The sequence below is a fragment of the Melanotaenia boesemani genome, chromosome 12, assembly GCF_017639745.1.
Source record: "Melanotaenia boesemani isolate fMelBoe1 chromosome 12, fMelBoe1.pri, whole genome shotgun sequence".
In the NCBI taxonomy this organism is placed as follows: domain Eukaryota; kingdom Metazoa; phylum Chordata; class Actinopteri; order Atheriniformes; family Melanotaeniidae; genus Melanotaenia; species Melanotaenia boesemani.
The window spans coordinates 12204665-12219420 of NC_055693.1; the positions used below are offsets into that span (position 1 = coordinate 12204665).

The following is a 14756-nucleotide window of genomic DNA, read 5'->3' on the forward strand; positions in this document are numbered from 1 at the left end:
CACCCCCCTCCGTCTGTCTCTCTCACTCTTGTACTCATACACAGCATGAATAAAGCAGCAAGCCAGGTTCATGGACATGAATATTTATGAGAGTTTATGCACGCGCTGTGATGCTTTAAAACAACAACAACAGCCTTCCAGATTGCGCTTGCCATGCCAGTGAGCTCTGGTTCATGTGTGTATAAGTGTGTGAGTGTGTAGCAGCAGGTGTAAACTAAAGAAAGCGAATCCTGTGGGGTGTCTGAAGACCGCTGGCTCTGGTTATTTCTATTCACTTCGCCATGTCTCCCTCCTTGTGCTCTCACATGTTGTTTTTCCCGAGTTTGGCATTCTTTTTTTTTTTTTTTTTTTTCCTCTCCCTGACACTTCATGGCACCCTCTCGCTGTACGAACGTGTGTCTTGCTGGAGTGATGACGTACATTACTAATGTTGGCAGTTATCAGGGCCGTAAGTAACATGGTGCTGACCCATCTGTGTGTGTGTGTGTTTTGAGCCATTTGTCTTTAGTCATGCTTGAGTCTGTGCACACACACAAGCACCACAAGGTCTTCTTGCAGAAATACCAGTCATCGAGAGGATTTTTAATGGGTGAGGAGGGGGGTTATATTACCCTTCCCTCACAGCAGCTCAATCCTTTGGGTAGCAACAAAACTAACTGTTCAAATAGTGAGGCACTTGTTGGCTATCTTCTCAGGGCATTTCTTTACTGTAAAAGTAATGATATTATGTGTCTGTATACATATATGTCCTGCTATCCTGTTGAGCATTGCCCATGCATGTCTATATCCTTAATAAACAACACATGCAAACAACTTCTTAAAGAAGCACTACTGAACTTTGGCAGATTTACCCAGTGAGTCGCCTCCTAACGACGACTAATTCCGTGTTGCATGCAACCTCTTCTCTGAGCTCTCTCCATTCAGTAAAGGTCAGTCCAGTGTTGACTCCAATCATATCACTTGCTCTGTCTCTCTTTCTTTTCCTCTCTTCCTTTGATAATGTCCTCTTGTGTTTATGTGATGAATCAGCTGGGTACTTCCACCTACAGTACTAAAACATGCATTAAAGTGTAACTATACCCACTATTTTTTCATAACTCCACCGACTGCCGAATTTGAAAAATGCCTGACACTGCAAGGGTTGGGGTTAGAGGTGTGGGGTAATCAGGGGGGGACAGGATACACAGGCAGAAATGATTGACAGACAGCACCTCAGCTCACTGGCAAGATGCAAAGCGAGATTCACAAGGCACCTTACACCACAGAGCGGTCTTTGAGGTGGAAGTCTTTTCTCCTCCTGAATCTCCTCAGCTACACAAGAACAAGGTGATTCTGAACCGCGTCAGTCTGGCCTGTCAGCAGCTCCAGCAGCCTATGGAAAGCTGTGGAGACTGGGGGCAAGTTGTGGCAGCTGCAGGAAGTGCCGCTGTAAGTTCTCGTTGCCAAATTTTGAGCTGCTGTCTGTTGCCAGATGAGGATGAGCAGGTAAAGGATAAAGTCCGGTGTTACTTTTACCCCCCTCAAAAGCACAAATCATTCCCATTGCAGAAATATTTCATCAGAAACTCTGTGAAAGAATAGAAGTCTGAAACTAGCAAATCTACACCATATTAGTTCACATCCCTTTATATGTGTTGGTGGTTTCCTATGCTTGCAAGGCGAGGACCCGTCTATCTACATCTGGAGGGAGGGGCTGTGGGTTTTATTTTTTTTTTTAATTTTCTCATGATAGATAACCTCTCTATGTCACAAAAGATATAACTTGGTTTTACCCTGTAGAGGGCGTTAAGAGCTATGTTTTACCAACAAAATCCAGTTTTAAAAATAAATTTGGCAAAAATACTACTTTTATCAACATTATATGTAGTTTTCATCACAATTAAGTAATGCTGTTATGTTTACAGCTCAAAAAACAGATTTTTGAGTGCACCGTACCTTTAAGAGTTGTTTCAAATGACTTATTCACACTCACAATCCACTTCCATGGATAACACAGGTTTTTTGGAGTAGCTTGAACGCTCATTCACACTACTGACTACTGACTTGTTTGGTCTAGTGCAGACCAAACCAGCGAACTCTGGTCCACTATTAAACTGGGGGTCTCGGTTCACTTGCAAGTAAAACACTGGTGCAGTCCACTTGTAGTGTGAAAGAAAATGGACCATGCAGTGAACTAAAGAGTGAAACGAGCGGTTGTTGGAATTGTGAGATGTTGTCTAGATGGATTGGTCTGCTTGAATAAAGCGCAGTAAACCAAACCAAATGAAGATTTGACTTTTTTCACCATTTTTCACCCAGTACGACCGAATCCACCAGGGGTGTTGTTTTTCTCTGTGTTGCCTGTGATCGACTGGCCACCTGTCCAGGGTGTACCCTGCCTCTCATTGTCGATAAAGGATGGACGGACGGATTATACTATTTTTGTAAAATCTCATTTTTACAAAATTATTAAAATTGACTAATTTATTATCATTCGGCATGACGTTTCACTGTTGATCGTCTCAGTATGCTCAGTAGAGTATGTCACTTTCTCACTCTGAGGGTATGCATCAACAGTATGCTTCTGGAGATGTTTGGAAAGGGAAAGAAACAAACCAGAGAAGAAGAACAGGAAGAAAGACAAAGACGAGGACAACAAATGTATACATTGCGTGAGCTTTTGAAGAATGGCTCTGCCAATGTTTAGGGTGTGTTGGGCAGTTGGAAGCGGCACATTACCGCCGCCAACTGGTGTCATAACTAATTTATTTAACTTTTAAATTTTTTTTTCAAAGACTATGTGCATAAAAGAGAGAAACTCACAAAAAAGTTAAAATCTTCCCATTTCCTGCTACTGCAACACAATTATCCACTGAGGACACCCTTTATAATTCTACTGACTATCCACCCAGCTCTGACACATATGCCTCTCCACCCCCTCGCCCCTTGTTGCTTACTTTCAAAGTTAATGTCCACCATTGTAATGTTTTTCCATGTTTGTGCTGCCTCTACAGTCCAGGCATCTAAACCACATTGGTTGAAAAGTTGAAGGTTTGAGACAGAAGTTGTCCATGTGATGGATATTTGTGGTAATACTGCAACCGATGGTGCTGATTACAAAAAATTTCTAAATAACATTGTCTTATAAAAGCTAAAACTTCTATTCCCAGAATTTCATTCCAATAAATATCATTGAAAAGTCTTTAGTATATCTGATGCTGTTATTTTTAGTAAGCTTTTTCTGAGATGAGCGCTGGTGAGGGCGAGTGCTGTGGCTGGTGAAGGGGAGGGGTTGCGCCTGATAACTGTCTGTAATCTAGTGTGTGTCATTAACGTTGGGACCGCTGTGCCCGCTCCACATAATTACGGTTTCATTCCCCTCTGTTTCCCGAGCAGTGCAGGGGCCTCTGACACCGGAGGACTGTGATTAAAAACATGAGGCGATTTACTCGCTCTCTTCCTTCTCCTCCTTCTCTTCCATTCAACATCCTGTCTTTTGCACACTAAAATTCCTCAACTACTCATCTCTGCAACTTACCTACTTTAATTTATTGGCTCCAAAAAAGTCTTTCAAAGACTTTTTCTGGAGACTTCTGGACATTTTTCCCCCTTTTCTTCTTAACCAGTGCACCACTCCACTGTGTGAAGACACAATAGCACACAAACCTGTGATGACAATAGACAGATCTGGACATGACCAGTGATGCCAGAGCTTCCCATAATAATACACTAGTAGGACAAAGCTTAATGTTCGCCTTTGGGTTGTGCTGTTACAGACAGTGATATGGAAATATGACCGGATGCTATGTAGTTGATCTCATACAAATAAAATTAGACAAACTGTAACATTAGCTATATGTCACACAAACACACACATATATAAGGAGAAAAATACCACTGGATTTTCTTTAGAATTGTTTAAAATGCCTGCCTTAGAGCCTGCACGCCTCAGGGTCTTTCTGGTGAGTAATTAATTTCCAGTATGTGGGGGTAGAGACCAAAGCTGGTGGGTCTGCCTCCTGGCTCCAACTGTTGGTGTGTGTGTTTGTGGATGTGAGAGAAAAGAAGGGAGGGAGGCTTAGCGCTGGCTCAGATACTGCGTCCTAGCCTAGAGGAGTAGGAGGGGGGGAAAACAGCACAGTGCAGAAAATCGATCCAAGGGCCGCGCTTTTCAGCCTCTTCCGGACGCAAGAGTCCTCCTCTCCCGGGAATTAGATAACGGCTTGTAAAAGCTCTCCAGCACCAGGCTCTCCCCCTCCTCGACTTTTAGCCGCCGCTGCTGCTATATCTGCCTGTTTTCCTGCCTGTCTTTCCCTCTTGTCCACGAGACATTACGTTCATCCCCCTTCACAGAACTGCAAAGTATTAGCCTTGAGTTTAATCGGAATTCCTATTCCTTCTCATAACAGTGTGGATATTGAGTATTATCTGCAGGTTAATATTTTATTAGCTTCTAATTGGGCTTTGTTGTTTGGTGCAGTTCTCTGATCTTCCAGTTAAGACACTGACTCAGTGTGTGTGTTACATATAGAGACGAGGCAGCTGTATTAATATGAACATTATGCTTCTTTACATCAATCCATACTCATTTTTCTCTTTTCTAGGTTTCCTTGGCTGAGGAGATCAAGCCACTGAAGTGGTATCCCTCCGTTTACCTGCTGGTGTCCATCTTTCCTCTCATCAACAGGTAACACACAGTCTCACCTGCCCAGTGCAAAAACTTTGTTGTTTAATTTGCATGTTGGCCTCACTCTGCTATCTTATCTCCTCTCAACCCCCTCTGCTCTGCCTTACCCGTCCTCCTCTCTTGTTCTCTTATCTGAACTCTCACAAAGCTTTGCTGTCGCAGTACGAACACTATAAAGGAGCTTGTGTGTGCGTGCGTGTGTGTGCATGTGATGGAGGAATAAAGCATTTTATTGGCTTTTATAAAACCAGAGCTTCATCAGCTGAGGGTTGGTGGGAGGAGGCGGGTGGTCCGGTAAATGATAACCCTGGCGCAGTTATTACTCTTTCACTCCCTTCCTTTCCTCCCCCTCTCTCCGCCTCTGGTTCGTTCTTTCATTTGCTTCTCTCCCCCCCTTCACCCACTCCGCACAGAACCGGTGTGATTGACAGGTCAGGGTTACTAAGTGATTAGCTGCAGCGGCTCTGCTTGTCGCCACGGCGATGTAGGCGGAGACACAGGTCAATTACAGGGTCAACGTCTTTCAAAGGCTCTGACTCAAATACTGCCCATCCCCCCTCGCTTCCCCCTCTCACCCCCTTTTCTCTACCCTTCTCCTCTCTCCCTTCACCTCTCCATCCATTCCAGTCCTTTTCTCCCTTTCTCTCTTCTCCTCTCCTATCCTCCTCCCTCTCATGCCCAGGCTGTCGACTGATGAAGATGACAAACTGCATCCTGTCCTAACCCAAAACCACCCTTCTCTCCTTCTCTCCCTCCCTTCCTTCCCTCATTACCACTTTCTCTTCCTGCTTCCCTTTTTACATTCAAAAAGTCTTTGTTATAGCCCCCATATTTTTACTCCTCCTTGCTCAGGCTTTCCATCTTTCTGCCTCTGTGTTTTTATGTCAACCCCCTCCTCCTTTTTCCTCCTCCACTTTTCCTCTCCTCAGCCACACAAAGCCCTTACTCTCTCCCTCTCTTGAGCAAATACGCTCTCGCTCAGCTCCGCTCTGCCTTTCTCCAGAGAATGAACGAGGAGAAAACGGGAATGAATTGCTCTCTCGTCGTCGTCCTCCACCTCCTCCCCCGTTGAGCAGCGCTGGCTGTATATATCTCCGGCTCCTATTAATTTGTTAGCCTCCCCCTTCCCCTTCTCACTCACCTCCCTCCCCCCTGGCTCATATCCTCCTCCACCTCCTCCCCTTCTTCTCCATCTCTCTCTCCTTCCTTTCCTCCCCTCTGCCGAGTGCTGGAGTGTGTAAAGTGTTTGTCACGGTGCCGTGCCGATGTCGCCATGCTCTGCTTCCGTGCGGCAGACAGCCTTGGTGTGTGTTTTGCTGTACGTATGAGCGTGTGCGCGTGAAGGTGGGTGGCTGGTTTCGTGTCAAGGCAAATGCGCTGTCTCTCCTTGTTGCTGCTTGTGCGTGCACGCATCGGAGTGCACGTGTGCACACTTGTTTGTCCGCCTCAACTGGAGTATGTGCTTTGCTGTGTCTGCCCGTGTGTGTGCTTTTTTTTATTTTGTGTGTGCCTGCCTAGCGCTTGTCTCTGTATGTGTGTGTGTGTGTGTGTGTGTGTGTGTGTCTGAGTGGGGGATTATTTCTATCTGAGCTCCAAAGCCTCCTAAACAGGGCTTAGAGAGACGGCCCAGGGCAGCAGCTAAAGCCGTCGGGTAGAGCTCTCTCTTTCTCACTCAGCACCCTTCTCTCGATGCCATTTCTCCCTGCCTTGATCCATTGCATTAATACACAGGCACTCCCACACACAAACACACTCTTGTTTTGGCCCTCATCTGCTGCCACACACATATACAAAAAACGCACACACAAATGCACACACACAGAGTCACACGCCACACGCAATTTTAATCTGTTCCAAATGCTCACTGGTAAATGTGTTAATTCGACACCAGCTGTTGCGAATTGAAATGGGAAAGCGCTCCTACTTTTCCTCGCCCGCACTTGCACACACACGCATGGACAAGCCATTATACATCATTCTACCATACCAATCTCTCACTCTCTTGCACTCGCTCATTCACTCGCCCTCATTTGGTAACACAAAAGTAGCACCAAGACCCCGCACCTTCGCACTTCTCCCTCCTTCTTCTCCTCCCCTTTCTCCTTCGCCGTCTTCTTCTTGCTCTCTCCCTCTTCAGTCTCTCTCAGCTCTTTGTGTGTGTGTGTTTGTAAGCACTGCCCGGGCACGACTAGTTTTCACAGTCTGCTTCTCACATCGCCTCCCCTGTGTGCTTTATGGTGTGGGTGTGTGTTTGTTTACAAGGCTTGTCTAGATTCCTACTGTGCGTGCTTGTATGCTTGTTTGCATAAATAAGCCCTCACTTCGGAACCTGGCTGTCGATTTCAGTGCTGCGACGCCGCTTGATGTGCAAGCGCTCTTGCTGGACAACCCCCTTTTTTTTCTTCTTCTTCTAAAACACACTTCTGTACCCTTTGACCAGCAGCAAGATATCTGCCTCTTTATTTACTGACTGGTTTCCTTCCTTTTTTAAGTTTTCTCTAGAAGCCCTAGTAGTTTTTAAAGATTGCAGCTACCTTCGAGCAATCAGGGTTGTACGCCTCAAGGAGCGTGCTTCAACATGGATAAATTGGCCCTGGCGGCAGGGCTTGAACCGGTGATGTGTCTGTAACCTTGAGTTTACCCTGTCACTCCAGGAGGTAGCTTGCATCCTGCTAGTTATTCTTGGTTTCCCTCGATGCTGCCTGTGGGTTTCGTGGTGTCTATAGGCCTATATATGCTTGCAGGGGATTTTTGTATGGGCTGCCTACAGCATCTAAGCCCCCCCCCCCTCCGCCTTTCTCTGGAGGAGATCTGATTTCCCTGCTCCAGGCAAGCAGCGAGAACAAGACAGCGTGTGCATGCATCTGTGTGTGCTTCAGTGCGTGTCTGTGCATTTGTGTGTATTTGTGCGTGTGTTTGTGTGTGTGTGTGTTCTCACGCGCAACCCGAGCCAGGCAGACCTTCCCCATCTCCGTTCTGCACTTTGAAAAACGAGGGAGGAAATCTCAGAGCAGCAGTTATTATTCATCCCTCAAAGAGAACGGGGAGGAGGCGGAGGAGGCAGAGGAGGAGGAGGAGGGAGGGATGGATGGAGGGAGAAAGAAAGAGAGCCAAACAGGAGGGATGAAGGAGTGGTGGGGTGGGGAGGGGGGATACATTAACTCTTATCTCACTGTATTCGGCATTCTGCATCCCAGGATGCACTCCTGCTCTCTTTCTCACTCCTTTTTACACTCCCTTCCTTCCGTTCCTTGCCTCTTCGCCTCTTGGAATATCTTGCATTCAGCACGGCTGGATGTGTGCTTGCACCTCGGTGTGTGTAAGCTGGTGTGTGGTTTGCACCGTATATTCCAATATCTTTCCAAGTAAACCCGCTTTGTTTACTTGAACATGTGAGCTGATGCTGAAAGGTAAAAATCAAGTTTCAAACTCATCTTTTTTTGTCTGTAAGTCCTCTCTTTTTATTTATCTCGGTGTGTTTAATTTGCTGTATGAGAGCAGTCTTTTTGCTAAAATACTTTTTTATCTAGACATAACTTATAGTGCAGTATCCAGATTTGGAACTCATATCCTTACAGTGCCCTTTTTAGGCACTTTGACGTGCAGTCTTTTGTTTGTTTTTTTTTTGCAGGAGTGACATGACAGCCTCCAGGAAGTTGCCACCAAAGACAGGATTAAACCTGTCTGATTGTAATGTTTTCATCTTCCTGTTATATCGACTAAGTTTTACATAGAAGACAAAAATCCGTACAAGTCTGAGTTTTTTGCAGTGTCAGATATCATGCTCATTGAATTCAACACCCGTCTGTGTGATGGCAGAACCACATGTGGTTTAAGGGCCCAGATAATATTCGTTGGGCATATGACAGCGCCTACAGTGTGTGCCTCTGTGTATACACACTAGTGTTTTGCATCTCAGGCAGGGATCGGCATGTAACTGGGGGATGGAGAGCCACGTAGCGATTTGTCTCCAATTGGGTAGCAGTGACGCTCCACTATTCATCCCCATTTAGAGAGTTGACAGAGAGCTGGCCCACAGGGCTGTGTGAAGCACACACACACACACAGATGCTCAGTGCAGTCACTTGCGCCAAGCCTGGAAACACACACACTGAGACTTTCTATTCGGCATCACAGCAGTGCAGCGATTATATACAATAACAAATGTATTTGCATGCATGCAGATGATTCATGTACACACAAAAACATGTGTATGTACATTCCTATTTCTCTCAGGCAGATAAATTATATTTTGGCCTTTAAGTTTCCATATACACAGAAACCATACAAACTCATGCATCCATATGTAGAGATAAAAACTTCATATAGCTCGGATCCATATAAGCACATATATTTAAGTAAATGCTAAAAGAGATACTAGATAACCTCCCTCACACATACTTAGGCACACATTCACCAGCACATGCAAACACAAACACACACGCACCCTCACACACCCTGCTCTCCCTCCCTCTGCTCTTTCAGGCACGTCTTTAAATATTCATCACTCTGGCTGCTCTGAGAGTGCCGTAAACGCTGCCTCACACTCCAGGGAATCGCTAAAGCCTACTCTATCATCTGCTCCCCCTCCCTCCTCTCTCTTTCTCTCTCTCTCACTCACACACGCATGTACGCACGCACACACACACACACACACACACACACACACACACACACACACCTATATAGGCCTGCATGCACTTTTAGCCACAGCCACTCACAAGGATAAACCCATGTGCACAAACACTTGAAAGCAGCACCAGTGGCATCAGCTGACACACAGATGCATGCAGGTACATGAATCAGGCTCAGCAAAACACATTCGCAGGGATGTCAATGAACCCATTTTGTGTGTAAAGGTGTGTGTGTGTTTACTGGCTCCCAGTACAGCAAGTTGAGCGGTGTTGTGTTCCAGGAAACAGGATGTCTCTTTGTTTGGGTTTTATTCCGCTGGTGAGTGTTAGCAGCTTTAGTCCCCAGGGTCTCTGTGTGGCTCTGTCATAGTGCATGTGCATCCCATGCAGGTGTGCATGTTTGTGTTTTTCAGCCTAAATCCAGTAATTTTCAGTGAAATTTTTCACATGAAGTCCACAAGAAATGGAAATGCAGACTATGCGTGTGTGGGTAATAGGAGTCATGCCCTAAGCTGTTATCCCTATGTTGACCTCATGATCAAAGTAGATTATGTTCCAGTTTTCAAACTCTGACACACACACACACACACACACACATGCACACAAACACACACTCTCTCACAATGCAGATCATAGTTTATTTAAATGTCATTTCATTCTACAGAAAGAAGATTCTCATGTCTATGATGCTGAATCCACAACATTCAAGCAGATTGTTCACAAACATGGGAGCTGTTTGAGTGGCTGATCACATGCTGTCTGAACAATGAAAAGCCTGTCTTTGCTGCCCTAAAGGCCATCAGACATGTACACCAGACAGAGAAGCTTTAACTAGGACTGTGTAATTAATCAAATGATTTTTAGTCACAGTTTTGGCTTCCAGCAAATATTAAAACAGGATAATTGAGATAAAAGGAGCATTGTGCTTTTTCTGTTTATCAACTATGCTTTTCTTTTCATCCTATAAATCTTCTCAAATTTGATAATAGTAACACCAATATGTCTAAGAAAAATTTGCAATACGACCAAGTGCACCAGTGTTCAGTGTCCTCTCTTCTTTTAACATCTGGAAATTCAGGCGAACAGTCTGTTGAGAGATGAATGTTGTCCCATTCTTGACTGATGTAGTATGTAATAGATGCAGTATGTTGTTAAGCATTGTCTTGCTGAAATATGCAAGGTCTTCCCTACATGCCTTTATTTTTAGTTTTAGATATTTTATACATTTGACTTTAGGGCTGCAATGATTAGTCAACGTTGTCAACAATAGTCAACAATAAAAATAGTCGACAATGAATTTAACCGTCAACTATTGTTGGCAAAAAAAATAAAAAATCCTACAGAGTGAGACATCGTCTTCTTTTCTAACTTTGCTGAGAGTTGCACATGCACAATAAAGTCCACCAGGGGAAAAATATGGCAGCGGACCAGGGAACAAAATGGCGGCAGACGAGGTCAAAAGTCTGGGACAACTTTACATTAAACTTACAAAATGAATTAAATACATGTGAGATTTGTAAAGCGGACCTTGCGTACCACCGAAGTAAATCTGCAATGCTCGAACATTTAAAGAGGAGGCACGTCAGACTTACATAACAACCTCGTGCAAGATTTAAAAGCTGAAAGTGAAATATGAGCCATTTAATAATTATGAGACACATAATCCGATTAGTTGAGTAATCGTTTTAATAGTCGATGACTAATCGACTATCAGAATAGTCATTAGTTGCAGCCCTATTTTACTTCATTCTAAGGCATTTCATTCCTATATTCAGCACTTTAGCCAGTGGTTGCTGCTGTTTTTAAAGTGCTTTATAAATAAAGTTGGCTTGGCTTCCCTAACAAGATGTCCGAATGTGAGCATATGTTGCTCTAGAACCAGTATATACTATTCAGCACTGATTGTTCCTTTCCATATGTGCAAGTTGCCAGTTCCATCGGCACTGATGGACTCCCATATCATCATAAATGCAGGCTTTTGGTTCTGATAACAAACTGGTTGGACCCTCTCCTCTTTGGTCTGGGGGATGCGGCATTCAAGATTTACCAAAAATTAGGTCAAATAAAAAAGAGAATTGACTTTGGCCTAGAGAAGGTTTCTGGAATGTTTTTGCATGTCTTCTTCTTGACATGATTGAGTTTTAACCCGCATTTGTGGATGGCAGTAGCCTTTTTATTTTATTTTATTTTATTTTATTTTTATTTAGCTAAGTTAACGTGAGCGTAGTCATTTGGATTAAAAGGCTGATCAAATTAAAAATGCTTTATGTATCAATACTAGTTGAAAGGTTGTAATCTGATCATACTCATGTGGATCAAAGTTGAACTCCAGTCGAGGTGGGTGGGTCAGGTAGATTGTTGTTCCAATCAGAGTGCATGAAAACACATATTTTCAGATTTGGGTAGAAATGATCCTTTTGTGCATGCTGTCACAATAGTCGTATGTCAAAGTCCTGCATTTTCCATTATGGCTTGGATTGCATCGTTCATTTTATTCAACTATATTTTAAAATCCCCAGACATGTCGACTCTAAGCAGAACTGAAAGGTAAGTGATACAAATATATGGCTTAAGATTTTAAAATAATTTAAAATCATTAAGGGGGCAGAAACTGAAACCACATATTTATTGGCATTCTGATAACACAGCAATAAACATACACACAGCGGTTTTTCTTTACATTGGAGGTCACCATTTCTTCTTCTACTGCTATTTTCAGAAAGTCAGACAGCAGTTTGATTCTGCAAGTTTTATTCTGTTCAAACATGTGAAGCATGCAAACACGTTATGATCAGAATAACTTTTTTAGGGTCCATGTAAATGGTACAGGTTTTTTATTACACAGAAGAATGTTTGCATGTGTAAAATCAGATTTCTGAAGTGTTCCTGAGCCCATGCAATGGTTTCATGACAGAATCATGCCTGTTTTAATGCAGTTCCACCAAAGGATGCAAAACTTAGGGGCATATAATACTTTTTTTTAGCTGTGCTTCTTGTTCTCAGAGATGTCTACAGATTGAGTCTGCTGACAATATGATTTACTGAAGATTATGGACAATTTAAAGATGTAGTTTTTGCCCATCTTTACTTATGAAAGACTCTGTCTCTCTATGGTGCTCTTTTTATATTCAGCCATTTTACTGACTTGTTGCAAATTAGCTTTTTTAGCTGCAACAATATTCTGCAGCTGTTAATTTTTAGTACTACTTACTTTTCTACGTTTTTGTTGCTCCTGTCCAAAGTTGTTTTTTATTTTGTTTGTTTGTTTGTTTTTTGTTTTTTTTATGAACTACTGCAGTCAAATTCAAAATGAGCCAAAATTTCACTGTCAACCTTAGATATATTTCCCCTGAGAAAATAATATGAACTTGAAGATTTGCAGATAATTGCATTAATTTTTCTATTCTTAATTAATTTTGCACAGCATCCCATCTTTGTTGTGGAATTCAGGGTCTACTTTGGTTTCAAATAGTAAAATGAACTTTTAAATTTTTTTCTTTTATCACTAGTAAATGTCTGATGTTTTCAAAGTCAGATAAAAATCTTGTGATTTCACTATAAGCCAGTGTAATGATGACTTTAAGAATACTGCATTTAGGAATTCTTTTAAACTCAATCAAGCTTTAAGAATGATTATATAAGGATTATTTATGACATCAGTTATTAAATTATTAAGAATTAAAACCACAAAGATTTGTTTATGTATGATGGATGTATATTTGATAAGTGAATTCTGTGTAATTCAAATTTACTGAAAGACTGTTATTCCCTTAAACATTATAAAACTTAATTAAACTGAGGCAAATTTTTATTAATTTCTTTCAGTCTGTCTTGTTTTAGTTTAGCTTTAAAACATATTTGTTCTATTTGACCTAAATATTGTTTTGACTGTACTCATAAACATCTTAATACAGCCAAAAGCTCGGAAGTCTGTCCATATTCTGTTTGGGTATTACTACAGCCTGTTGTAGTATTTTACTATTAAAAATAATATCCTGTGGCACATCATTACACAATTTGTCTCACCTATGATTTATTCAGAAATCAAGGGCACTTTTGGCAAATTTGTTTCTTTGACCTAGGGAAAAGTTCCAATTTGCAGGCGGCAGCGTCACTGCAGACCGCATGAGCTCCTCTGTACTGGGGGAAAAAGGGAGTAAAGCAGTCAGTCACAGAAAGAGGGAAGTGCAATCGAGTTCAGGATGACTTCTCTGTCTAGCTGCCCTCCACTCTAGGGAAGGAGTTCTCATCTAAGCTGTTAAAGTGCGTTTCAACCACAGCACTGAGGATGTTCAGCACAACAATTAGATGCAGACAAAAAAGGTGAACTCTGTTACAGCGAGGAGGGAAATTGATGCCTGGAAAGTGGTATAGACTGACTGGCAGAGTGGGATATTGGAAGAGATAGAGAGAGGCAGCAAGTGAGGGATTTTGCTCTGGCTCTGGAGGGCGGGAGAGATGGGTTCAAAGAGTGACTGACAGCATGATAGATGGAGGGTCTGAATAAGTGAGCAAGGCTCTAAGACACCGTGCGAGTGCTAATGATTGACTGCATGCGTACAGGTGGTAGTAACCTGACTTAAACCTAGTGTCCGTGCACTTCTGTGTGTTTATGAGCATGTATGTGTGTTTATTATCATTGACCATTTGTTCCTGATATTGTATACACAATATCATCCCTGTTGTGAGGCTCGCTCGGCTACGTGGCACACACAAACCCTGACAAACGCACACACAGGCAGCTCAGCCAGGCATCGCCCGCAGTCACACTCTCCTTCCCACCACTGCCTCCCTCATTCATCTTTCATTAGCCCGGCTCACACAGGAGAAACAGCTCACCCCACCCCACACCCTCTCCTCTTCTCCTCACGCCTCCAACCGCTTCTCCCATCTTTTCCTCCTCTCTCTATCAAACATCGCCTTTTTTTTTCATCCTGCTCTTATCCCGGTTTATTTCGCACATAATCTTTTTTGTTTTTCTCACTCATGTCTTGCAATCTGTCTTTTTGGATATCCTTCCTCCTCTTCCTCTGCCTCTACTGCTTTTTAGTCTTTTTCACTCAGCCTCACTTCTTCACCCCCGTGCCCTCCGCCTCCTCCATCTCTCTCGGCCTCCGTTCCCCTTCACAGCCTCGCTCCTCCTCATTTTCACCTCTTTATCGTGCTCTCCTCTCTCTTCCACTCTTTTTTCTCCTTTCCTGTGCCGTGCTGTTTCTCTGACACTCTTCTTTGCCTGCCCCCCTCCCAATACACACACCCCCTCCCACCTTCCTGCCTTCCTTTCTCTCCCTCTTGCCTGCTCTCTTTCTTCCTTTCATTTTGCTCTCCATCTCTCCCTCGATGGAGGGGAAAGGCTCTTCGCCTCTAATTGCGGCTGTTCCGTTGCCATGGCGCATGTTGCTCGGCGCTGCGAGGTGCTGTCTGAGTGTGTGCGTGTGTCTGTGTGTGTGCGTGGC

At 43.4% G+C, this 14756-nt stretch overlaps 1 protein-coding gene across 5 annotated transcripts in view; it reads left to right on the top strand.

Moving 5' to 3' along the window:
* si:dkey-100n23.5 (cyclic AMP receptor-like protein A) overlaps nucleotides 1-14756 on the top strand; it is a 62487-nt gene that overhangs the window by 27158 nt on the left and 20573 nt on the right. For all 5 annotated transcript variants that reach the window (XM_042002052.1, XM_042002055.1, XM_042002056.1 and 2 more), the window contains one exon: nucleotides 4584-4666. In XM_042002052.1, coding sequence (XP_041857986.1) covers nucleotides 4584-4666 — 83 coding nt within the window. The remainder of the gene's footprint in view (nucleotides 1-4583; nucleotides 4667-14756) is intronic.